The following is a 24,088-nucleotide window of genomic DNA, read 5'->3' on the forward strand; positions in this document are numbered from 1 at the left end:
CTCACTGCGACCTCCATCTCCCAGGTTCAAGCAATTTCTTCTGCCTCAGCCTCCTGAGTAGCTGGGATTACAGGTGCGCACTACCACACCCAGCTAATTTTTGTGTTTTTAGTAGAGACGGGGTTTCGCCATGTTGGCCATGCTGGTCTTGACCTCATGGCCTCAAGTGATCCACCTGCCTTGGCCTCCCAAAGTGCTGGGATCACAGGCCTGAGCCACTGCACCCGGCCATGGATACATTGCTTTTAAAATCACACTGTCATGCCAGAATTTTCTCTCCTCCTACTTGACAGCATCTCTTAGAACCCAGAGAGCCCGGTCTGTTTGTCCCTACCCTCTGTTCTCTCAAGCTGCCTGAATCGTAAGGGTTTCCTAATTCAGCATGTTTGCAATTAGCTTCTCGACCAAAGTAGTTCTGCACTTGCTAAAATTGTCTTTACCTCTGAAATTCTCTGAAATTTCTCTTCCAGTGATCTCAGCCGATCTGCATATAGATATTCTGATTTCTTTTTAATCTCGTCAAACAGCATTTCCTTAACTGAGACGGACAGTTCTCTGTTGTCGCCGTCATCCCTCCCTCTAGAACCACACCTCTCTGAAGCCATCGGGCTCTCTCCCAGCTCAGGGCCCCTCCGGGAATCGTGAGCTCTACCTCCAGCCCCTGAAGGCCGTGCTGCCCGGGCCACCCCTGCCTGGTTTCAGTGGTGACCTGCTGCGTGGAAGTGTCCGACTGCCTCTCCCACCAAGCCACGGGCGTGACCACCCTCTGCATCCTCAGCGAGCGTTCGCCTCACCTGTCTTAGTTCCTGCACCTCCACCCAAAGGGGGGATGCTCAGAACAGTGGGAAGAGCCACCCCAGGAATGTGGCACACCAGCAGCACTAATGAACAGCCTGGACACATGTCACGTCTATGGCTTGAAAGCTTTTCACGTGCGTGTTCATTCCCCTCCCTGCAGACCTGGGAAACGAGGGCAGCATCGGCCTGGATTAGCTACAGAATCAGACGTGGCCCTGCCTTAGAGCCACGCTGCCCGATGCCAGCCCGTGGGCCCCTGCCCAGCTACAGCAGAAGCGCCCCTGGAGAGCCCATCCAGACGGAGATGCCCTGTTTCCCTGCGGAGATGCAGACTCCGGGCTCTGGGGTGGTGGCCAGGATCTGTTCTCAATGAGACTGTTCTGTGGAGCTGCAGGCAGTGGCTGCCCCACAGGCACCCCCGCAGGGGTTCATAGCCACGAGGCACTAGGGTGGCTCTTAGGGCCTGAGGCTCCTTCAGGCAGGGACAGCACCAGCTTTGCCCTGAGCCCCATTCTAGCTCTCCTGGCTTTCAGCCAGTGACTTCATGCCTCTCAGCTTGCATTTCTCCATCTCTAAAAGTTAAAACTGGGATCGTGGTACGACCCCCACCCCACTAGGGCTGTGGTAAGAAGTACAGAGCCCTGTCCCTGTGCCGCCCGGGTGCAGAGAGGGATCCACACAGCAAGCTGCATTGTCTGCACCCGTGTCTGTCGCCGTCACCTCCTTGACCATCTCACCATCCTCTGTGGAAAAGGGGCCACAGCAACTCCAGAACCTCCCGAGCCTTCCCTCACGCCTGGCTCTGAGGAGGGAGGGAGCTGGTGGGCTGAGACACCTCGGCCTCCACTGACGTGGAGTTCTCTGCCCGCAGCACCTAGGACTGAGGGTGCCGTGACACCAAGTGAAACTCCTTAAGGCTTCCTTTGTAACTACTGGGCAACTAGTTAAGAGTCACCATGTTGCTTTAATGGAATAATACCCAGGACATACTTTTCCAAAGGGAGAGTTCGTAGGATGTATCTAGGAAACGCAGTTTGCAGAAAAATGACTTGAAGAAATAGCAGCACACGCTTTTGCAGGGGCTTCTTCTCCCCCACCAAGCAGCCTGCAGCCTCTGCGCTATTCTTAGCCCCAAAGTGCCTCTGGATAATCCTCTGGGAATCCCTTTTTAAGAGTTTCTCACACATGAGTCCAGATCCTCGATATAAAATTAACAGGAACATTTCTGAAATACTCCACTTCCTCCCAAGATAGAGCCGCCAGAAGCTGGCGCTGGCATCCGCAGCCCTGACTGTGTCAAGACCCAGCGGGAAAATTCACTGTCCACGTCTCTGAAATGCACGGTATTTTTATCTGCATTGGCTCAGACCCCCCGTGTCCTTGTGAGGTGGCGCTCCCAGAACAGGAGACAGGGTGGGTCTCCTTCCAGTCCCCGCTCCAGCAGCTGCACACAGGCAGGGGTGGATGAAAGATGCCCGGGACTCCATCTTCCAAGACTGTTTATGTGTACACTGGCCCAAGAGAGCGTCTGTGCTGAGAATTCGACTGTTAGCAAAGTCCTATTTGCCACTGCTAAAGGTTGGCTTGGGGAGTGGAAGAATGGCCCTGTCTTGTAGCCATCACCCTGACCGTCTTACAGCTGCCATCCTCTCTGGACTCACACCTCCCTAGAGGGCATGTCTGCACACCCTAGAACACTGCAGGCTGTGAGCGAGCTGGGGTTCTGGGGGTGTACACGCTGAGAAGGGCGCTGTGTCCTCGAGGCAGGCCTTGGCCCACTGAGGCTATGTGGGCTGCTCTCAGGCCTCCAGTTTGCACCTCCAAACCCAGCCTCTGCCAGCGCTGTGCCTTCTCTATTCACCCTTCCTGGTGCTGCGCTAAGATGGTGGCAGGGACCAGCAGAAAGGACTCTCCCTGCTTCTCCTCTGCCTCTGCCCCTGCCCCAGCCGCACCTCTGCTCGCTGAGTGCCCTGTCCTCACACTGACGCCACAGGCAGGCAGGTCTGCCAGATCACCCCCGAGGGACGTGCTGCTCATGTTCACGGTCTTGGCCCCACACCCAGCACAATCGACGCTGAGTAAATCTTTGTTGAACAAATAGGAAGTGCGCAGCTAAAAGAAGGCTTCCTCCAGGCTGACACCCTGTGGTCACTACACTAATCGGTCGCGGGGGGGACATGGGGGGGGGGGGGGGGTTCCTGAACCAGGGGTGTGTCCATCTCTCACGAGATTTCCAAAAGTGGTAGAAAATTAGTTTTGTGACAGAAGCCACAGGTACAAGCCATGTGAAAGCAGGATGATCTCATCTCATAACCCCAGGGGCTGCGAGAATTCCTGCCGAGGCCAGATCAGTTCCCTTCCCTGAAGAGTGGACACAGCAGAGGGTTTGTCACCACGGCTCCCACACGGTGCTCCCGCGGGCGCTTCCGTGCAGGGTGGTGGGGCGGGAGCTGCACAGACCCCGGGCAGCTGAGCGGGACACCCCAGGGCTCCTGAGTCACCCGCCTCAGCCCAGCAGTGCCTGAGCCTTTGTGCTCCGTGAGCGTCTGAGCATGTGTGGGTTTTGCTGAAGGCTTCATTTCAACTCCAGAAGTTCTCTGTCTTCCCCGTCACCTCCCACTGTTTTTCCAGACATTTTGAGAAGGCACATATAAAGTTCAGAGTCGAAAACTTGCTTTTCTCTTTTTAGACTTTTGAAGGGATCATGTGTCTGGCAGGTTTTGTGGGGTGGTTGTGTGTGTCTAGGGCTGGCCAAATAGTTTAATACCAAAACCAAACAAGTTCAGAAAGAACAACTCTTGTCGTTTATAAAATAGGAACGTTGCTTCAAGACGAGTTATGGTTCCATTTTCTTGCTATTTGCGTTTTGAAGGAAAGGGCGATCTGGGAAGCATCGATGTTACATGAGTGAAGACTGCAGGATTGTTTTGTTTTCCTTGGTGTTCTGTTGGCTGAATTGCAGGTTCAAGGTTCCTAACTTCTAAGTGAATAATTAAAAGCCGTGAGACACCCAGCACTTTGGGAGGCCAAGGCGGGCGGATCACGAGGTCAGGAGATCGAGACCATCCTGGCTAACATGGTGAAACCCCGTCTCTACTAAAAATACAAAAAAGCCGGGCGTGGTGGCAGCGCCTGTAATCCCAGCTCCTCGGGAGGCTGAGGCAGGAGAATGGCATGAACCCAGGAGGTGGAGCTTGCAGTGAGCTGAGATCACACCACTGCACTCCAGCCTGGGAGACAGAGCCAGACTCCATCTCAAAAAAAAAAAAAAAAAAAAAAAAAATGCCGTGAGACAGTGCAGGCTCCACGCGGATGCAGACCTGCAGGACAGGGTTCTGTCTGACTGGAGCGCAGCCTGGGATGGGCTGGTGCTCAGGGAATGGCTCGTGCCTGCGGGATCGGTGGGCACCTTCACAGAGCAGCTGGCCCTGTCCTCCTGATCACAAAGGAGGTTGCGACGGCACCATCAGGCCCTTCCGAACACACACAGCCTCTGGAGTCCAGAACCCAGTGGGACCCGCAGCCCCCAGATTGCGCAGTGCATTCAGAACAAAACCACCCTGAAGCAGCTGGGCCCTCCCGAGGTCCTGTCGGCGGCCGGGCAGCACAGGCCCTGGCTTGCATGGTTTCTCACAGATGCTCACTAACACCGAGAGTTGGTCTCCAGATCCACAGAAAACCCGCTTAAAAAATCAAAGCAAAACCACTTACCCCCTGAATGCCAGAGCTCAAGCTGGTACAAATCTTTTTCTGTGGTAGAATTTCAAGCCCTGCAGGTGTCTGTGGCAGGAGGCTCACAGAGCCCAGGGTCTCGGCTTCATCTGCAGATGGCTGCATTGAAGGGGTGGTTTGGAGCCTCATGCTGCCCGCTAGGCTGTGCCAGCTGTGCACCACCCTGCTCCCCACCCCCCCGGGAGCAGCCGTCCCCTCCCCCTGCCAGTGCGTCCCTCCCCAGGGCAGGTTTCAGCCACGTCTGCCCTGGAGATGCAGGTACCCCGTCCATGCAGTGCACCTGGCACCACCCATGTGCGCCCATGGGGAAGGATGACCACAGCCCCTTGGCCAGGGGGGTGTTAAGGGCGGTCTTGAGTTCCAGGCCCCATCACAGCCGAGGCAGCAGAGCCCATTTTGCCACTGGAGAGAGCCCAGGCCCCCTGCAGGGATTCCCTGATGCTGCTGTACCCTGGACAGTTTCCATGGCCTCCTGAGGAACACGGGGGTGTAAACAGTGGCCTGCGTGGAGGCCTCGGGCTGTGGTGACTTTCCACCCCATGCCCACCAGCCAGGTCCTGGGTAGATGAAGCCCTCCCTGACCCTCCACGAATGCCACTGTCACCCAGCTCCGGAAAGAGCACGGCTGGTGGATTCTTCCCGGGCCTCAACTCACAGCCTCTGACCGGAGAACTGAGGTGTTGGGGAGCACCGGACTCAAGGCCAGGATGGTGCAGAGGCCCAGCCTCAGGCAAGGGGGAGGACACTGAGGCCGCCCAGGAGCCGCCCCTCTGGCAGGGAAGGTGAGGAGGGCGGGCCTTCGTCCATCTCAGAGGCTTCAGGCCCTGACCCCTTAGGAGCCTCAGGCAGAGCTTCCTCCCCAGACGTCCCGGCTCCCACGGCCACGCCAGGGCTGGCCCAGCGGGTGCGTGTCCTCTAAGAGTAAAGAATATGCCCTTTGAGCTTGGGGTTGCATTTGGGGGGAATCCAGCTGGGGCTTTCCATTGGTGTTGGCGCTTCCTCGGTCAAAGGCCTTTTCTGGGACTGAAGTGGCTCCACGGCAGCCACCAGCCTCTGCTTCTTGTGGCGGCCTCCACGGAGCGCGTCCCGTCTGACCTTCACACCCCCATGCCTTTGCCCCTAGGCCACCGTGAATGCCCGGCCGCAGCGCGTCCTGGACACCTCCTCCCTCACACAGTCGGCCCCTGCCAGCCCCACCAACAAGGGTGTGCACATCCACCAGGCGGGGTAAGTGCCGCCCGCTCAGCCTGCAAGTCCACGGTGGTGACCAGGGCCCCACAGGCTGAGCTCTCCCTCAGTCAGCCTCCCCATCCTCCTCCTTCCCCGCCCTGTCTTGGCTTCATCTCCTCCCCCCTCTCTAATGGGCATTCTCTTTCCCTCTCCCTCCTGGACACCCCGGCACCCACCTCATCTCCTCCCTGCTCTCTAATGGTAGTTCTCTTTCCCTCTCCCTCCTGGACACCCCGATACCCTGCCTTGAGCTCTCCCCTATCTTGAGAAACCCTTCATTTGCACATCGTCTCGGCAAAAGTTGAACTAAGCCTGGTCTCTGTGGCCTTTCAAGAGTCCTTAAGAGGGGATCTAGATCTCCGAGTGGGTAACCAACAGGTGTTTGCACCTCAGGACGTGGCACTGCTGTGCGCTGAGCTCGCGCATCCCGGCCCACTCGGCTCTGAGCTGGTTTCGTGCTGTCCACACTGCCTTCCAGGGCGCTGCAGTTCGATGAGGGACACCCCTGCCCCCTGCCAGTCGGGCAACTGAGCAGCATGGACTCGGCACCAGCAGCTGGTGTGCCGGGCGACTGAGGACACCCTGGGCCCTGGTGGTATCTGGGAGGGTGCAGGTGGCCCAGGAAGTTGTTCCATGTTTCCCCTCGAAGCTCCAGACTCTGCAGAGAATGCAGTGTTTGTTTTTCTCCCAATGGCAGGGGCTCCCCTCCAGCGTCCAGCACCAGCAGCTCCAGCCTGACCAATGACGTGGCCAAGCAGCCGGTCAGCCGAGACCTGCCTTCTGGCCGGCCGGGCACCACAGGCCCCGCGGGGGCGCAGTACACCCCTCACTCCCACCAGTTCCCCCGGACACGGAAGATGTTCGACAAGGGCCCAGAGCAGGTACGGAGCCCCGGCTGCCTCGTGATCTGGACACTGAGAGTGTTGCTTCTCAGATGGGGGCTCATGGCCTCGGCCTCAGGCTGTTTACGTCGGGCGCTGCCCCTTGCTCCTGCACCCCCTGCCTGCACTCTTTAGGAGTACTGCCAGGTTTGTCCTGGTTCTCCGCCCCTGGTTTTGGGTTCACCATTCTTGGCAGCTTCCATGTAACGAAACAGGAGCGTGGAGTTACCCGGCTCTCCCCTTCCTGGGCGTACAGCACTCTGCGTCCCCTCAGGGGCAGCTGCACTGCAGAGCGTTTGTTCTGAATGTGTTGTCTTTTCTGTGAATGTCCAAGTACGCTGCATAGATAGGTGCGCTCCCTTTGCCTTTAACTAAGTTGAAAAAGAAATTTCTGGAGAGAGGAATGTGTGCTTTGATTTGCTGGGGTTGTGCGAGCGTTGTGAGGCGGCGGCTGGTCTGGAGACCTCGGCTGTCTCGTCCTGGCGTTGCCACTTTGTCAGTTGAGGGCACCGGGGCTCAGGAAGGTGGTTCAGGGCACACCCAGCACACCCAGCTGCTCTGGGTTCTGACAGCATGATCAGCTCAGCAACGGAGTGGGGTCCGGGGCTCTCTTGGTCATTCAGTGATTTTAAAAGAAGTTAGTGGCCGCCTTGCAGGTGCCTTGGAGCAGGAACAGCCGTGTTGGGGTAGAAGAGCTGTCACAGCAGGAGCAGGCAGGTCCCCACAGGTGCTGCTCAGCCCCAGCCCACCTGGACTTTCCGTGTCTTGGCAGAGGAGGAGCAAGAACCACCACCGAGCCCCAAGTGCAGGGTCAGCCTCCTGGCCAGCCTCTGATGGGGACAGGAGGCCGCGGTCCTGGGGAGCAGTGCCGCCGGCAGGTGCAGCGTCCCCACCTGACCCTGCCCTGGGCCACGGCTCTCACTGCGGAGCCAGAGCAGCTGCCTAGGGTGGGGGGATGCACCTCTCACTGCGCCTGCCCTGGGATCATGGGGAGCTCCCTGTGCCAAGACACAGCAGGAGAGATGCCAGCAGGCCTACCCCCACGCATATGGCGTGGCACAGGAGACCCCTGGTGCCCAGCCTCACTGCACAAACACACACAGACTCTGACAGCCCTGGCCGCCACAGGTTCCACAACAGGAAACACCCAAAGCTCAGTCCTCCTCAGCTCCACATCCTCTTTCTCCAGGGGCTGGGAGCCCAGCCGGCCTGCTCAGCCACACGCTCCATCCAGGCCACTTCACACAGAGTCCCCGCTCTCAGCCTGCTGTCACGGGGCCATGAGAGGAGCCGTCCTGGGACCACGCGGTGGAGGCTTTTTGGGGGTTGATAGACCAGCACACAGGGACGCACGTAGCACTGTCTGGACAGTCGGCTAGAATTGACTTGGGAGCTGTGCTGGGTCGGCCCTGGGGATGATGGGACAGACGTGGCTCATGCTTCACAGCCCGGGCCCCTCAATCCCTGGCCAGACATTTAGGGGTTCTCAGCCCAGGCCCCTCAATCCCAGGCCAGATGTTCAGGGATTCTTGGTCACCAGGATATGGAAGTGAACAGAGCACAGAAGTGCCGTCCTCAGGGGCAGCCCGGAGCGCCCGGCAACGCCTTTGTCCCCTGCTGGAGCTCTTTTGAGCTTAAGAGTGGCATGACTGACTGGTGTTTCTTTTTCCTTCCACCCCTCCTGCTTAAACCCTGAAGACTGCGGACGACGCAGACGATGCTGCTGGACACAAAAGCTTCATCTCCGCCACGGTGCAGACGGGGTTCTGCGACTGGAGTGCCCGCTATTTCGCCCAGCCCGTCATGAAGGTACGCCCGGAGCACGGGGTTGAGAATAGAGTCCTAGTGAACGTGTGTCCGTCCCACGTCTTTGAGCGTAAACACTCAGGGCTCGTGGCTGTGGGAGTGTCGCTGTTGTGGTTGTGGTAGTGGTAGTGGTAGTGGTAGTGGTAGTGGTTGTGGTAGTGGTTGTGGTAGTGGTTGTGGTTGTGGTTGTGGTAGTGGTAGTGGTTGTGGTAGTGGTTGTGGTAGTGGTTGTGGTAGTGGTTGTGGTTGTGGTAGTGGTTGTGGTAGTGGTAGTGGTTGTGGTTGTGGTTGTGGTAGTGGTTGTGGTAGTGGTTGTGGTTGTGGTTGTGGTTGTGGTAGTGGTAGTGGTAGTGGTAGTAGTGTTCACGGTTAAGGTAGAACCGCAAAAGAAACAGACTTCATTTACCTTCCTGTTGCCAAACAAAAAGAGAAAACCTACCTTGCCAGAGCTTGCCAGTGTGACAGGTGTCACTTTGCCTTAACTGACAGGGCACTACAGGCCTTCCCACTCCCTAATGGTGAGGATCACGTGAGACCCATCCCGAGGCCACGCTTGGGTGGCACAGAGGTCTGGAGACTGTTAGACCAAGCCTGCTGCAGCCAATCCCAGCGCATTTGTGGTTACACCACAAGACAGTCTCTGAGGCTCAACCCTGACACAGCCCTGACAAGCGCCGTGTGCTGTGGACGTGGTGGCTCTGGCCCTGCAGGCTGGGGCAGGGCGGTGGCTCTGGGCCTCTTCAAGGGACAGGGCAGGAGCTGCTCTGTCAGCACAGTCCTGGTGCTCATCTCTCTGCCAGAGTCCGGCAGAAACTCGTGGAGATTTTCTGTAAATCTAAAGCACATTCTGAGAAAACCTTCCTCTTCCCTCATACATAATTGAAAGCTGAAACTCTCAGCTTATGCTCGATTGTATATCAAGCTTGCATCTTAGTCATCTCCGTGAATGGTATTTAGACCCCATGACAGCTCAGCCCCTGTGTTCCTGTCCTCATAGTGAATGCTGATTTCTGTTCATAAAAACACAGAACCATCAGGCAGCCCCTGAGGCAGGCAAGCCATAAAGCTTGAACTACTGAGCCCTTTACTGCAAAGAGAGAGGAGTTCGCCTCCCACTTCTCAAATGAACCTGGGTGGACAGTGGCCCGGCTGTTCTAGAAAGCGTCTTGCCAGGAAGCATCAAACACCTTAAATAGCCATTCCCTTTGACCCGGTCATGACTCTTCTAAAATACTGTCTTGAGAAAATAATCAGAGATACAGATGACTTCTGTGTTATTTATAAGAATGAAAATTGAGATTCGCTTAAATGTCCACAGAGCGTGAATAGTTAAAAAGTTATGAAATATTTGATGAGATATTATTGGAGGTACTGAAAAGTTAAACATTAAAAATAGTGTCCTAAGGAAGTGCTCATGACAACATTCCTTAAAAAGATACAATGCCGACCAAGAACCCGGATCACAGAGCAGTCAGAGCCGTGCTTCCCATGCGCAGACACAGATGTGCACACGATGGAGACCAGAAGAGCCTGCTCCTGACTAGAGACTGGCCAATGGTGCCGCCCACGACGGCACTGAATTGGGCTTCTTTTGTGTCTCTTCTACAGTTTCTACCCTAAGCCTGAAGCACCTTTAGAGTCAGGGGAAAAGTATTAAAGAAACAAACCCCGGGAGATCATTCAGGCTGCTGGATTCAGTCCTCGTCAGCAAGCCCCTCACCAGGCCCACCTGCCGGGCTCACCGCTGCTTACCTGCGGTGGCATGAGGGTGGCGTCCCCTCCAGGCTCACCGCTGCTTACCTGCGGGAGGCATGAGGGTGGCGTCCCCTCCGGGCTCACCGCTGCTTACCTGCAGGAGGCATGAGGGTGGCGTCCCCCTCCGGGCTCACAGCTGCTTACCTGTGGTGGCATGAGGGTGGCGTCCCCTCTGGGCTCACCCCTGCTTACCTGCGGTGGCATGAGGGTGGCATCCCCTCCGGGCTCACCGCTGCTTACCTGTGGTGGCATGAGGGTGGCGTCCCCTGCAGATAGAGGGAAGGGCCCTTTCCCATCACTAGGAGGCTTCTGGTTAGGAAAGGAAAGCATAAACAGATCCTGGAATTGGATGCAGGAAGCAGGAGCCACCCAAACTCTTAAGTGAGCCGGGGCTGGGAGGTGGCTGGACACTGTGTCGGGAGTGCCAGGCTGTCCTTTAGAACTGCGGCCCGGTCTGTTGAAAAGTCAATGGAATTTAGTCTAATATTAACAAGCTTGGTGTCCTTGATGCATTCTCGTGCTTAAGGCAGATAAGGTCAGGCGACTAAGAAACCCAGATGGTCTGGTCTCCCCTCTTGCTGGAATGGCAGTGGCTGTACATGACCGTAGTTTCTTGATGTGATAATGAGGGGCTTTTCTTGAAGCCCTTGAAAAATGCCCCTTCTCAGTCATCTATCCTATGATGAAAGAGAAATGGCATAGATAATCCAAAACTCATTGCTCTTAAACTTAAAAATGAATTTGACTTTTCCCCCAAAGGATTTGCTTTCCTTTCCTAAGCATTTTTAAGTACACAGCAGCTGATTACAGGAGGAGGGTCCCCAGAGGCACGTGGAAGGCCATGTGTGTGTGTCTGTCTGTCTGTCTCTAAGTATGTGTGTGTCTGTGTCCCTGGGTGTGTCTGTGTGATGTGTGTGTGTGCATATCTGTCTCTGTGTGTGTCTGTATCTCTGTCTCTGTGTGTGTCTGTGTATATCTCGTGTGTGTGTGTCTGTTTGTTCCGGTGCGTGCAAGCCCCAAGCCAGGGTCTCCTCTCCCTTTCTTCAGATTAGCAGCCCCTCCGTCTGCCCTCATCTTGCTCCATTTGCACATCTGAGAATTCCCACCTACACAGAGGGGCTAGAAGGTGTCAGCCTTGTGGTCTGGCCCTTCCAGCAGGTCCTGCAGTGTGGACACTGCAGAGGAGATTAGTCCAGGGGGATGCATGTAGGAGCTGCCGTCACACAGGAGGTTAATCGGGAAACGGTTGCTGAATGAGTAAACGATTGTCTTCCTCTGCCCCTGCCAAGCATTTGAAAACACACGCTCACTCTGGTTGTCGTGATGGAAAAGAGTGCCCTGTTATGGTTGGCGTTGTCTGTAACTCCTGATGGCAACTACAGTCTTAGGGATTTCTTTAACATTAGAGACCTTTTCTGAACTTTAGAAGAGGAAGCAGGACATGTTATATCTTGTTTAAAAAAAAAATGTTTTCCTACTTTTTCTAGGTGGTATTCATAAAGATAGTATTCTTTTACTGATTTAATTCATCATCTAATGACATTTGTGTAACAAACTGCATTAGGAACTTTTTGTCATTAGCCTGCTTCACATGTAAACTAAAAATAGCTCTAAGGCTAGGATTGAACCTAAAAAAGAACAGGAGAACTGCAAACCCAAAACTTCTTCAAGGTATCTAAGAAACTAAAATAGTTACCAAGTCACAAAATAATGAGGAGTTTACACTAACACACAACCAGCAACGAGCAGGATGAGCATCCAAGGACACCGTGGCAAGGACAGTTTCCGCTCACTTTTTCATTAGTTCACCGTCAGATTTCTTTCAGGTCTCTGTGACCAGAAAGAACCATGTTCTGTATGTGGCTCACCTTTGATTGATGAAACAACCTCCTTTCTTCCCTATGTTGGTTTACAGAGCTCGTGTCCGCATTAGAAACCACGAAAGAATATTAAAAATGGTCTGTCCTGTGCTTCAAAAAGAAAAAGATGTGGCCGGGCGCGGTGGCTCAAGCCTGTAATCCCAGCACTTTGGGAGGCCGAGACGGGCGGATCACGAGGTCAGGAGATCGAGACCATCCTGGCTAATACGGTGAAACCCCGTCTCTACTAAAAAATACAAAAAACTAGCCGGGCGAGGTGGTGGGCGCCTGTAGTCCCAGCTACTCGGGAGGCTGAGGCCGGAGAATGGCGTGAACCCGGGAGGCGGAGCTTGCAGTGAGCTGAGATCCGGCCACTGCACTCCAGCCTGGGCGACAGAGCGAGACTCCGTCTCAAAAAAAAAAAAGAAAAAGATGTATTGAATTGTGTTCTGATTACAGAAGTAATATGACTTTTTTCTTCTCTCAGTTGGAAAGTTTCAAAACTTGATTCTATCCAGAGGCTGGCTTACAAGGCTGTAGGGGATGTGAGCTCTCAGACGCTAGTGCTGGGTGGGTGCAGTACTCCCTTTGCTTAGGGCAATTAAGCAGTAACTGTCAGAATTAGAAATGGGTACACCTGCAAAGCCAGCAATCCTGCTAGGAGGCATATATTCTTAGAAACCACTAATATAGTTTCCATGAAATGATCATGCCCAGAGATGTCCATGATAACATGATTTGTAATGGGAAAAAGTTGAAAAGAAATGACTTAGTAGGAGAGTTAATTTAAAATGATAAATCCATGTGATAGAATACTATACAGCCATTAAAATTCTTTAAGTTGTATCTTTCTATGAGGACTTGGTTGGATGTCCTTGATCCACAAGGTAAAATAATCAGATTGTACAAAATGCTTGCACAAGCTCTGTGCTTCTGTAGACTGGAACAAGCATGGGAGGAAGCTTGGCTAGTTACACAGCAGGCTGGCCACACAGTGACTTCTAGAAGGTGAGGTTGGAGCCAGGCAAGAGGACTATTCTTTTTTTCATCATCTACTTCTGGGTGATGTGAATTTTTTAGAAAGAACAGTTATTGGTTTTGCAATTTAAAACAGACTAAAATACCATTTTTAACTATAAAAAGCTTAAGAGTTGATACGCTGTTGGGAGGCCTCATGTACACAGCCCGGTTGATTTCGCACAGCCCTTAAAGCTACAGCGGGGATTTCCATTCGGCCACTCCCGAGAGCATCCGCGGCTGGAGGGTGGATGCGGAACCTGCGCTGCCCGTCATCAGATCTGCGGCTGTGCAGCTGGGGTTTCCGTGCACCATTAGAAACTCAGACAGTGGGCCGGGCGCGGTGGCTCAAGCCTGTAATCCCAGCACTTTGGGAGGCCGAGACGGGCGGATCACGAGGTCAGGAGATCGAAACCATCCTGACTAATACGGTGAAACCCCGTCTCTACTAAAAATACAAAAAACTAGCCGGGCGAGGTGGCGGGCGCCTGTAGTCCCAGCTACTCGGGAGGCTGAGGCAGGAGAATGGTGTAAACCCGGGAGGCGGAGCTTGCAGTGAGCTGAGATCCGGCCACTGCATTCCAGCCTGGGTGACAGAGCGAGACTCCGTCTCAAAAAAAAAAAAAAAAGAAAGAAACTCAGACAGTGAAGAAGTGACTTGAGATGGCCACAGTCCCCACGCAGGGTTCCCTCCCACCACTGGGGTTGCTCTGTGTGCACGGCGGCAGTCTCGCTTTTCCCGCTATGCGATGAACATTGAGCGTCCTGTCATACATTCTCCAACAAAAATGACTTTTTCTGTTTTGCTTTGTTTTGTGTTGTTTTTTCCCCTCTGAGAATGACACTGTGTGACATTCTTTATACAAACCTGCAGCAGGCAGAGCCTGAGAAGTTCCCTTGTGCCATCTTCAACTCAGCTCTTCCCCAGCACGTCCCCAGCCCATCCCCGGCGCATCCCCGGCGCATCCCCGGCTCATCCCGGGCGCATCCCTGGCTCATCCCCGGCCCATCCCCGGCCCATCCCCGGCCCATCCCCGGCTCATCCTCGGCTCATCCCCAGCTCATCCCCAGCTCAGCTCATCCCCAGCTCATCCCCGGCTCATCCCCAGCTCATCCTTAGCTCAGCTCATCCTCAGCTCATCCCCAGCTCATCCCCAGCTCAGCTCATCCTCAGCTCATCCCCAGCTCAGCTCATCCCCAGCTCAGCTCATCCCCAGCTCGTCCCCAGCTCATCCCCAGCTCATCCTCAGCCCATCCCCAGTTCATCCCCAGCTCATCCCCAGCTCGGCTCATCCCCAGCTCATCCCCAGCTCATCCCCAGCTCAGCTCATTCCCAGCTCATCCCAGCTCATCCCCAGCTCATCCTCAACTCCTCCTCAGCTCATCCCCAGCTCATCCCAACTCATCCTCAGCTCATCCCCAGCTCATCCCAGCTTATCCTCAGCTCATCCACTTCAGTCTGCTGTGGGCTTCACCCACCTCAGGAGGACAGCTGGCTCCACCCCAGCTGCAGCTTCTAAAACGGGTGCTTCCTGTTCTTTCCTGGAAAGTTCAGAAGGAAAGCAAATAGATAGGTCGATTCCCCTCCAAGAAGACCAGAATAGAATGAGTCGTTGGTTTTGGATGGAAGCTGCATGAAGAACGCACTTGGTGGGTGGAAGTGGGAGACGTAGCTTCTCTGACTTTGTTTCCACTCGGCCACCACCAGCTGGACTCTGGTGCTCACAGTCTCCGAAGCGGCAGGACGGCTTCCTCTGGCAGCCAGGGCAGGGACCGTGTGGTGCCACTCTGCTCAGCTTGCTCCACGCTTGACCGTAGTGCCAGCGCCTGTCTGGTAAACGACTGCTGAGTGTTAAACAGTCAGGGGTCAGGTTTATCAGCCGAGTCAGACAGTCTTCTTTTAGAGAACATTGTGATTATTCAGTATTGTTTAAATTAAATACATAGTTATTCTAACCATTCGTTCTTAGAGAGTTTTATCCTGGTTTTGCTTGGCTGCACGTGCAGAGGGTCCTGTGGGCAGTTCCTTCAGCCTCAAGTGTGTGGGAAGCATTGCTCTGGCAAAAGCCCCAGCCGAGTTCCACCTCCGCATGTAGACAGCTGGAAGGAGCACCACTCCCACCTTGGAAATAAGCAAAGGGCAGAAAAACTATAAAATTCTGACTTTTCCTGAACCCATCAGAGAACTGGGGTGGCAGGGAAGTGAGTTGCCCAGCAGGGAAGGGAAGAGGTGCCTCCAAGGAGAGCTGGGCCATGAGCGCCAGTTCCCTCCAGCAGAGCAGAAGGGGCCGGCGGGGAGAAACACTCACCTGAAATTGGCAGTGGACTGTGCAAGACTGAACGTGGAGCAGTGGAGAATCTCAAACCTTCAGGAGCCACAGGCTGCACAGGCTATGCACGTCCACTGGGCCGTCACCCGGAAAATTGGCCGTCACGAGAAGAGCACCCTCAGAGGTGTGGGCCTGCAGCAGGCTCTCCTGTCCTGCCCCCCACAGAACATAACCTGCAGTTCCTGATGAAAGGCAGCAAACCCTGTCGCCCCCAGAGCACAGGCAGAGACCCACTGCCACAGAAGAACAGCAAAGGAAAACCTTCCGTCTCCAGCAGGGCAAGAACCTGCCACGTGTGGCACACTGCAGGGAGCAGGGCAGAGTCACTGAGAAGGCTCCGCCCCAAGACCCAGAGACACAGGCCCTGCCTCAGTCAAAGTCTGGGCCAGAGCAACAGAGAGCCCTTCAGACTCCTCCACCAGGCCAGCAGGCTCCAGGCAGCAGGCACAGCCATTGAGCTCTGGCAGAGGCACAAGGGCATAGAGAGAGAAGCCCCCTAAGGTGCAGACACACGAGGAAAGCCAAAACGAAGGGGTGGTGGGGTGGGAACCCTGGCAAAAACCCTCCGGAAACCCAGACCCTGCTCAAGCACGAGGTAGCATGAGAGGAATCTGAAGCTGGCCATGTGCTGAGTGTCACCATAGCAACAGTAAAATCCAAGCCCATTTCAGTGCCTCGCTGGATTGACTGAACTCGCTAACAGTCTAGTAATAGAGGCATAGCCATTTCCAGGCATGCGTATGTGTATATATATGTACCTTAGTCTCTGGTATTCTGCACATGAAGTCTGGAATTCATTCAAAAATTAGGAGAGGCTGGGCATGGTGGCTCACACCAGTAATCCCAGCACTTTGGAAGGCCAAGACAATAGGATCACTTAGCCGAGACGTTCAAGACCAGCCTGGGCAACACAGCAAGACCCCATGTCTACTAAAAAGAACAAAGGAAAATTATGAGATACCCCAAAAATATAAGACAAACACACCCGCCATCAAGAGACAAAGCAGAGAAAGTCTCAAGGGCAACCCAGATGTTGGAACTATTAGAGATGGAGTGGAAATAACCAAGATTAATGTGACCTAAAGGCATTAATGGCAAAGGCAGACAATATACGTGAACAGTTGAGGGATTCCAGCAGAGAGTTGGAGACTAAGAGTCAAGTGAATGCCTCCCCAGAGGCTTATCTGTGACCTCAAATAGCCGAGGAAAAAAATCAGTGAATTTAAAGACAGGTCTATAGAAAGTACCCATAATGAAACACAAAGATTACAAAAAGTGGGGAAAAAACAAACAGGATTGCAGATCATCTGAGAGATTCAGGACAATACAAAAGAGTCCAACATCTAACCACCAATCCAGCAAAGATCCCAAAGCATGATATATACAGACACACACACACATGCACGTGCACACACACATATACACACACAGCCGGACATATCATATCTAAGCCACCACAAACCAAAGATAAAGATAAAACCTTGAAGACCTCTGGAGCAGGACATATTACTTACAGGAGAACAAGGACAAGAATCACCACAGATTTCTCATTAGAAATGGTGTAAGACAGAATAGTCCAGTAATATCTTTAAAGTGCTGAAAGAAACAAACTGTAACCTAGAATTCTGTACACACAAAAATATCTTCCCCAAAAGAAGGTAACAAGACAAACATATCCTCTCTTGCCACTTCAGCACTGTGCTGGAAATTATAGCCAGGGAAGTTAGGCAAGCAAAAGAAATAAAACACATCATATTGGAAAGAAGAATAAAGCCATCTCTGTTCACAGATGACATGATCCTGAATATTGAAAGTCATTCGAAATCCAGTTTAATAAAGTCTCAGAACTTAAAACCCAATGCAGCAGTATTGTACCCCCAAGCTCAATATCCAGTAACCGTTTGGATCAGATTCCCCTACACTAGTAATGAAAACCCTAAAAATGCAATCAAGAAAACAGTTTCATTTACAGTCATAGCAAAAATAATAAAATGCTTAGGAATAAACCTAGCAAAAGAATGTAAGACTTGCACTGAAACATTATTGAACGAGATACTAAAGAAGAGTTAAATAAAGGGAAAGAAATCACACATTCATCGGTCAGAAGACTTAACATGAAGTTGGCAGAACTCGCCAAATAGCTCTACAGATTCAGCACCATCAGCACCATCCCTGGCAGGCTTTTTTGCAAAAATTGACAAGCTGATACTAAAATTTGTATTGCAACGTGAGGGACCCAGAATAACACAAAAGAAAAATATTGTAAAAGACAAACAAATTAAACAACTCATGCTTCCTGATTTCAAAACGTACTACATAACTGCACTAATGAAGACACTGACATTGGCTTAAGAGCAGACATACAGGTCAATGGATTTGAACTGAGAGCCCAGAAATATACCTTCCATCACTGCTTTATGCCTATAAACTCTACAATTTAGATGAGATAGACAAATTCCTTGGAAGAGGTTCCTACCAAATGTCATTCGATAACAAAGAGATAACCTGAATAGTTCCTGTCTATTCAAGAAAATGAAGTTTTCTTGTTTCGGTTGAGATGGGGTCTCATTCTGTTACCCAGGTTGGGGTGCAGTGGTACAATCATTGCTCATTGCAACCTCGATCTCCTGGACTCCAGCGACCCTCCCACCTCTTCCTTCCCAGTAGCTGGGACTGTAGGCATGCACCACCAGACACAGCTAATTTTGAAATTGTTTACAGAGATGGGGACTTGCTGTGTTGCTCAGACTGGTCTCAAACTTCTGGGCTCAAGCAGTGGTCCCACCTCAGCCTCCCAAAGTGCTGGGATTATGGACGTGAGCCACTGCATCTAGCGAAGAAAATGAGTTTTTAACTAAAAGCTTTCAACACAGAAAACTTCTGACCCAGATCGTGTCACTGGCAACTGTACCAAACCTTTCAGGAAGAAATAATACCGCTTCTGCACAACCTGTCACGGAAAATTAAAGAGTGAACACTTCCCAACTCAGTATATGAAGGCAGCATCTTTCTGTATCAAAACCAAAGATATCACAAGAATAAAAAGCACAGATTCCCAAGTCCTCAGCATCATATTAACGAGCTCCAGTTAGGCACAGTGGCTCATGCCTGTAATCCCAGCACTTTAGGAGGCCAAGGCAAGGAGGATTGCTTGAGCCCAAGAGTTCAAGACCAACCTGGGCAACAGTGCAAGACCCTGTCTCAAAAAAAAAAAAAAAAAAAAAAAAAGGCATTATACAAAAATCAGTTGTATTTCCATATGAGCAATTGGACATTGAAATTTAACATCAATACTGTTCAAAATAGCACCAAAATACATGAAATACTTAAGTATGAATATTTTTTCAAAATATGTGAAAGATCTGTATTCTAGAAAATATAAAACACTGATGAAAGAAAGCAAAAGACCTAAGTAAATGGAGACCATGCTCCTGGTGTAGAAGACTCAATAGTATTAAGATTCCAGTTCTCCCTAAATTGATACATAGATCATTGCAACCCCAATCAAAATCCCAATAGGATCTTTTTGGTAAAAATCAACAAGTTTATTCTAAAATTTGTGGGGAAAAGCAAACTAAAATAACCAGAACAATTTTGAACTAGAAGAACAAAGTTAGAAGTCTCACACTATCTTATTTCAAGACTTGCTATAAAAAAGTAATCAAGATGGTGTGGGATTGGTGAAATGTTAGACGCATAGATCAATGGAACAGAATAGAGAGCCCAGAAATTGATCTACACAAATACGTTCAATTGATTTTCAACAAAGATGCAAAAACCAATTCAATGGAGAAAAGATACTCTTTTCAACAATTGGTACTGGAGCAATTAACATCCATTTGCCAAAAAAAAAAAAAAGAAGAACCACCTGATCCATACCTCACACCTTATACAACAATTAACTCAGAGTGAATCATAGCCTAAGTGTGAAACCTAAAACTATAAAACTTCTAGAAGGAAACAAAAAAAAATATTTCTGACCTTGGGTTAGGCAATGACTTATTTAATAAGATGCAAAAAGCACAAGTCAAAAAAGAAAAAAATGGTAAGTTGGGCTTCATCAAAATTAAAAACTGCTTTTTTTTTTTTTTTTTTTGAGACAGAGTCTTGCTCTGTCGCCCAGGCTGGAATGCAGTGGTGTGATCTTGGCTCACTGCAAGCTCCACCTCCCGGGTTCACGCCATTCTCCTGCCTCAGCCTCCCGAGTAGCTGGGACTACAGGCGCCCACCACCACACCCAGCTAATTTTTTTTTTTTTGTATTTTTAGTAGAGACGGGATTTCACCACGTTAGCCAGGATGGTCTGGATCTCCTGCCCTCGTGATCCGCCCGCCTTGGCCTCCCAAAGTGCTGGGATTACAGGCGTGAGCCACCGCGCCCGGCCAAAAACTGCTTTTTAAAGACAGTTAAGAAAATGAAAAGACAAGTCACAGACTGAGAGAAAATTATAAAACACATAAGGTAAAGATCTTGTGGCTGTTACACATAAAGAACACTCAAAATTCCATAATAGGGAAATAAGCAACCCAATTAAAAAACAATGGCGGAAGATTTGCACAGACACCTCACCAGAGAAGATATACAGGCTGCAAATAAGGACATGGAACGATGCTCATTGTTAAGGATCTTAATCACGGGAAAGTACAGACCCCTGCAGTGAGATCCCGCTACACACCTGTTAGAATGTCTCGGATCTTAAAATCTACCAAGTGCTGGCAAAGGACACAGAGCATCAGAAGAAAACCCTCATTCTTGGCTACTGCAACTACAAGACACTACAGACACCTTGGAAAAGTCTGTCGGTTTCTTACAAAGTTAAACATACACCTGCCATACAACCCAACCATTCTACTCCTGGATATTCACCAAGAGAGGTGAAAACATGTTCATTCAGAAACCTGTATGTGCGTATTTATAGTGACTGTATTCATAGTTACCAAAAGCTGGAAACAACCCAAGTTTCCTTCACCTGGTAAAGAGTGAAGCTGATGTAACCGTGTAATGAAAGACTCATCAGAAAAAAATGTGAACTATTGATAAATGCAGTGGCACAGATGAATCTCAAGTATATCATGCTAAATGGAAGAAGCTGCTCAAAAGACCACATCCTGTGCGATCCATTTATATAACGTTCCAGGAAAGGAAAACTGTACGGAACTGTTCTATATCTTGATTTAGGGGTGGTCATATGACCGTAAACATTTGTCAGAACTCCACCTGTACCTAAAGAGGGTGAAATTCACTGTACGTAATTACATCTCCATCAACCTCATGTTACGGGGAGAAGAGACTGTTTTCCCTCTTGTGCTGAAGTCACATGAAAGATGATGTAAATGTGTGTTTTGGAGTGAACGCGCGCAGCAGGCTCCCAGCTTCGTCCAGAGCTTCTCCCTGCTCCATAGCTTGGCGATTTGTGGTAACGCAAAGGCTGTGTCCTTGGATGTAATGAGCACGAGACATTGGCAGAATCAAATCAGCTCTGTTGCCTGTGGACTCACGACGCACACCACTACCTCCTCCTCCTCCACCTCCTCTGCTGCCTCTGTTCACGAAGGGGGACTTTATTGTTCAGTGGGGAGGGGGATAGTTTGTTGCTAAACAGTGGGGGAAATAATGAAAAGCGTCAAGGGGAAAAGCACATCACAGAGGCAAATTTGCCCTTACTTCATATAATCAGAAGCTAAGTGGGTGGAGAGGGAGGGAGCTCGGAGCATAAGCGTTTAATGTGTTAGCAATCTTTCCCCGTGGGTTCCTCTCCCCTTTTGCCTTCACCCAAGTCTTTCTCAATCTTGATAGTCATGTACCTGTTTTGAATTTTATCCCCTGCACCCTGAACTTTCTAAATTCAGAGAGATTGAAAATAAGACTCAGCCCTAGGGCTCCCAGATTCCACAGATAAGGATTTACCCCAAAACTGCCCCAAACTGCTGCTTTCCCGTAAGTCTTCTGGGGACCCTCTAATCTCCCTTTGTTCCTGAGCCCCAGGTTTTTCTTTGCAACAGGAAAGGACCTGTGTTTCATTGGCTTTCAGCTGACGCTTCTGTGGGAGGCTTCAGAATCTTAATTGGTTTCTGTCTGAGTGGAAGCCAAGAGGTGTGAGGAACAGGAGTGTCAAGATCCTCATCATGTAACAGGATCAGCGGCACCCACAGCCTCCAGGAGCTCTGTTTACAGGGAGGCTCAGCCTGCACTCGGCCTGGGCCCTTGTTTACTGAAAAGCTTTTATTCAGCCTGAAGAGAAACAGGTGGAGAGGAGGTGACAGGCCGATGATGAAGAGCTGCAGTGTCATTTGCTGCCTCTGTGCTGAGCGGCGGTCACATCCTGGCTTCCCAGGGAGGGTGCCCGCATCTTCCACGGCATCTGCCTTCCCCTGGCCTCTCCATCCACCACTCTCCCTCCTGCCTCACACCGCACCTCCCCTTCTGCTGGTCCTGTGACCCTCGTGCTCATAGCTGGTGTCCTGACACAGACACTGGGGGTGGTTTCAGAACCGAGTTCCCGTTCAGAAAGTCTCCTCCCAGCCCCGCAAGGGCTGTAAGGGAAGGCTGTGGGCTCTCTCCTTGAGCTCAGACTAGGGAAGTGGCAGCCACCTACCTCTAGAGGCAGAGCTCCTGGGCTGGGAGAGGGCCCTTGCAGTGCCTTGGCAACAGGAGAAATGCCAGTCCACCTGAAACCCCTCAGCTCCTGTCTCCAGGCGTCCTGGTGCCCCTCCCTGTTCTGGCACGGGCCCCCCTCGACCTTGCAGTCTTCGTCTCTGTTGTCTTCGAAACTGAGGCTCTGAAGCTGCCCCGTGTCTGCCCCCAGTGTCTGGATCCTTTGCCCGAGCTCAGACCCGGGGCCACAGAGTGCCGGGCCAAGGACCTGGAATTCCCATCAGGTTCCTCTCCCTTCCCGCTGGAAAAGTGCCTTTTAGACTCTGCCTCCAATTTATTCCCAGAGAAGCCCGAGTCTCATTAAAGTGCAATATCTCTGTTCCTGCGTAGCTTTGAGTCTTTCGGCCGTGGGTCTTTTCTTGTTACTGGTCTAGGTTATTGGTCATTTGTCACTTCTTTTCTAATAAGCTCAGGATTGTCATAAAGTGAAGCCGGTTGTTAAGAATCCACAATCTATCCCGTTTGCCATTGTGGGGTTATTTCTAAACCAGAAAATGTGCGGAGGGAGCCATTTGACACCTTTTGTGGTTATCGTTTCCGGGTTTGGATGTCTTTTTTGCTGTGTTGTGGCTGCTTTGTCAAGTGTGGTTTTTGACTTTTAAGAAGAAAAAGAAGGGGCCGGGCGCGGTGGCTCACGCCTGTAATCCCAGCACTTTGGGAGGCCGAGACGGGCGGATCACGAGGTCAGGAGATCGAGACCATCCTGGCTAACACGGTGAAACCCCGTCTCTACTAAAAAATACAAAAAACTAGCCGGGCGAGGTGGCGGGCGCCTATAGTCCCAGCTACTCGGGAGGCTGAGGCAGGAGAATGGCGTGAACCCGGGAGGCGGAGCTTGCAGTGAGCTGAGATCCGGCCACTGCACTCCAGCCTGGGTGACAGAGCGAGACTCCGTCTCAAAAAAAAAAAAAAAGAAGAAAAAGAAGGAAGCAGAGCAGTAAAATGCTAGGAACTGAGCCATAGCCATCTGTGAGCACAGGGTCAGACGCAAGGTTTGGGGTTCACCTGTTTCTGTTCTGTCATCAGAGCTGACACAAAGCATTGGAGGAGGAGACACAAAGAATGCTGTGTAAACATCTGCACGTAATAACCACCTACAATGACCGCCTAAAACTCCACATGGAGAAACCATTTTCTTGCCACATTTACGTGCAGGGACACAAACATGGCCACGCGCCATAGTCTTTATTCCCATTTCTTCTATCAGAGAAAGCGACTTTTTAATAACTAATGCAGGCTTTTTCCTTTGTCGAGACGCAGTTGTTTTTAGCCAAAAGGAACTAGGGTTCTTATCTTGTTTATTTCATTTCTTTTGTATTTTGGGTCTTCACAAGTCTTAGTTTCTTAGCAAGGAACAGACTCAGCCAGATTGACTGAACGGTCAATGTATGCTTAAGGAAATGCATCTGTGTTACACAGACAAGTGGCCATCCTGCTGCGTAAAGTCGATTAAATCCTAGTTAGTATTTGCCAAGTATGGACCTCTCCTAGACGCTGAACGTGCACACCCCAACCCACATGTGCCTGCACACAGACACATGCACGCACACGCACACGCACACATGCACACGCACACACAGGCACGCACACGCAGGTCCTGAAGCGAGGACCTTTGCTCAGGGAAGAGAGGACAGCAGCATGTCCGGCGTCTGCAAATTTCAAGTGAAAATTAACTTGGTCTTTCTGAAGCTATCTTGTTAGGGAAGGGCACTAAAGTTCTCACGAGTTAGTTTAACCCCAGCCAGACTTGCAGCTCAGCACCCTCCTAGCTCTTCTACCGTCGGGAGCCCAGGGACACCCCCTCTGCTGCCCAGGAAGGTCCCGCACCCTCTCAGGGCCCGGCCTAGCCTCTCGTGAGGCTTCTTCCTCCTGTCTCGTAACCTCCCTCATCCTCCAGCCAGCTGCCTGCTTCCCTTTGGCATCAGAGAGAGAATAAAGGCAGTGTCTCCTCACGTGCACCTGCCTCCTGATTGTGTTTTCAGTGTTTGAAGTGGCCCTTTGGTGCCCCCCTGCCCTGCTGCTCGGT

General features: G+C 51.5%; 1 protein-coding gene across 3 annotated transcripts in view; it reads left to right on the forward strand.

The window, feature by feature from the left end:
• The window catches only part of RPTOR (regulatory associated protein of MTOR complex 1), a 416,763-nt gene that overhangs the window by 369,865 nt on the left and 22,810 nt on the right, over positions 1–24,088 (forward strand). For all 3 annotated transcript variants that reach the window (XM_025362539.1, XM_025362540.1, XM_025362541.1), the window contains 3 exons: positions 5,654–5,757; positions 6,458–6,641; positions 8,340–8,450. In XM_025362539.1, coding sequence (XP_025218324.1) covers positions 5,654–5,757; positions 6,458–6,641; positions 8,340–8,450 — 399 coding nt within the window. The remainder of the gene's footprint in view (positions 1–5,653; positions 5,758–6,457; positions 6,642–8,339; positions 8,451–24,088) is intronic.

Source organism: Theropithecus gelada, chromosome 16 (assembly GCF_003255815.1).
Source record: "Theropithecus gelada isolate Dixy chromosome 16, Tgel_1.0, whole genome shotgun sequence".
Taxonomy (NCBI): domain Eukaryota; kingdom Metazoa; phylum Chordata; class Mammalia; order Primates; family Cercopithecidae; genus Theropithecus; species Theropithecus gelada.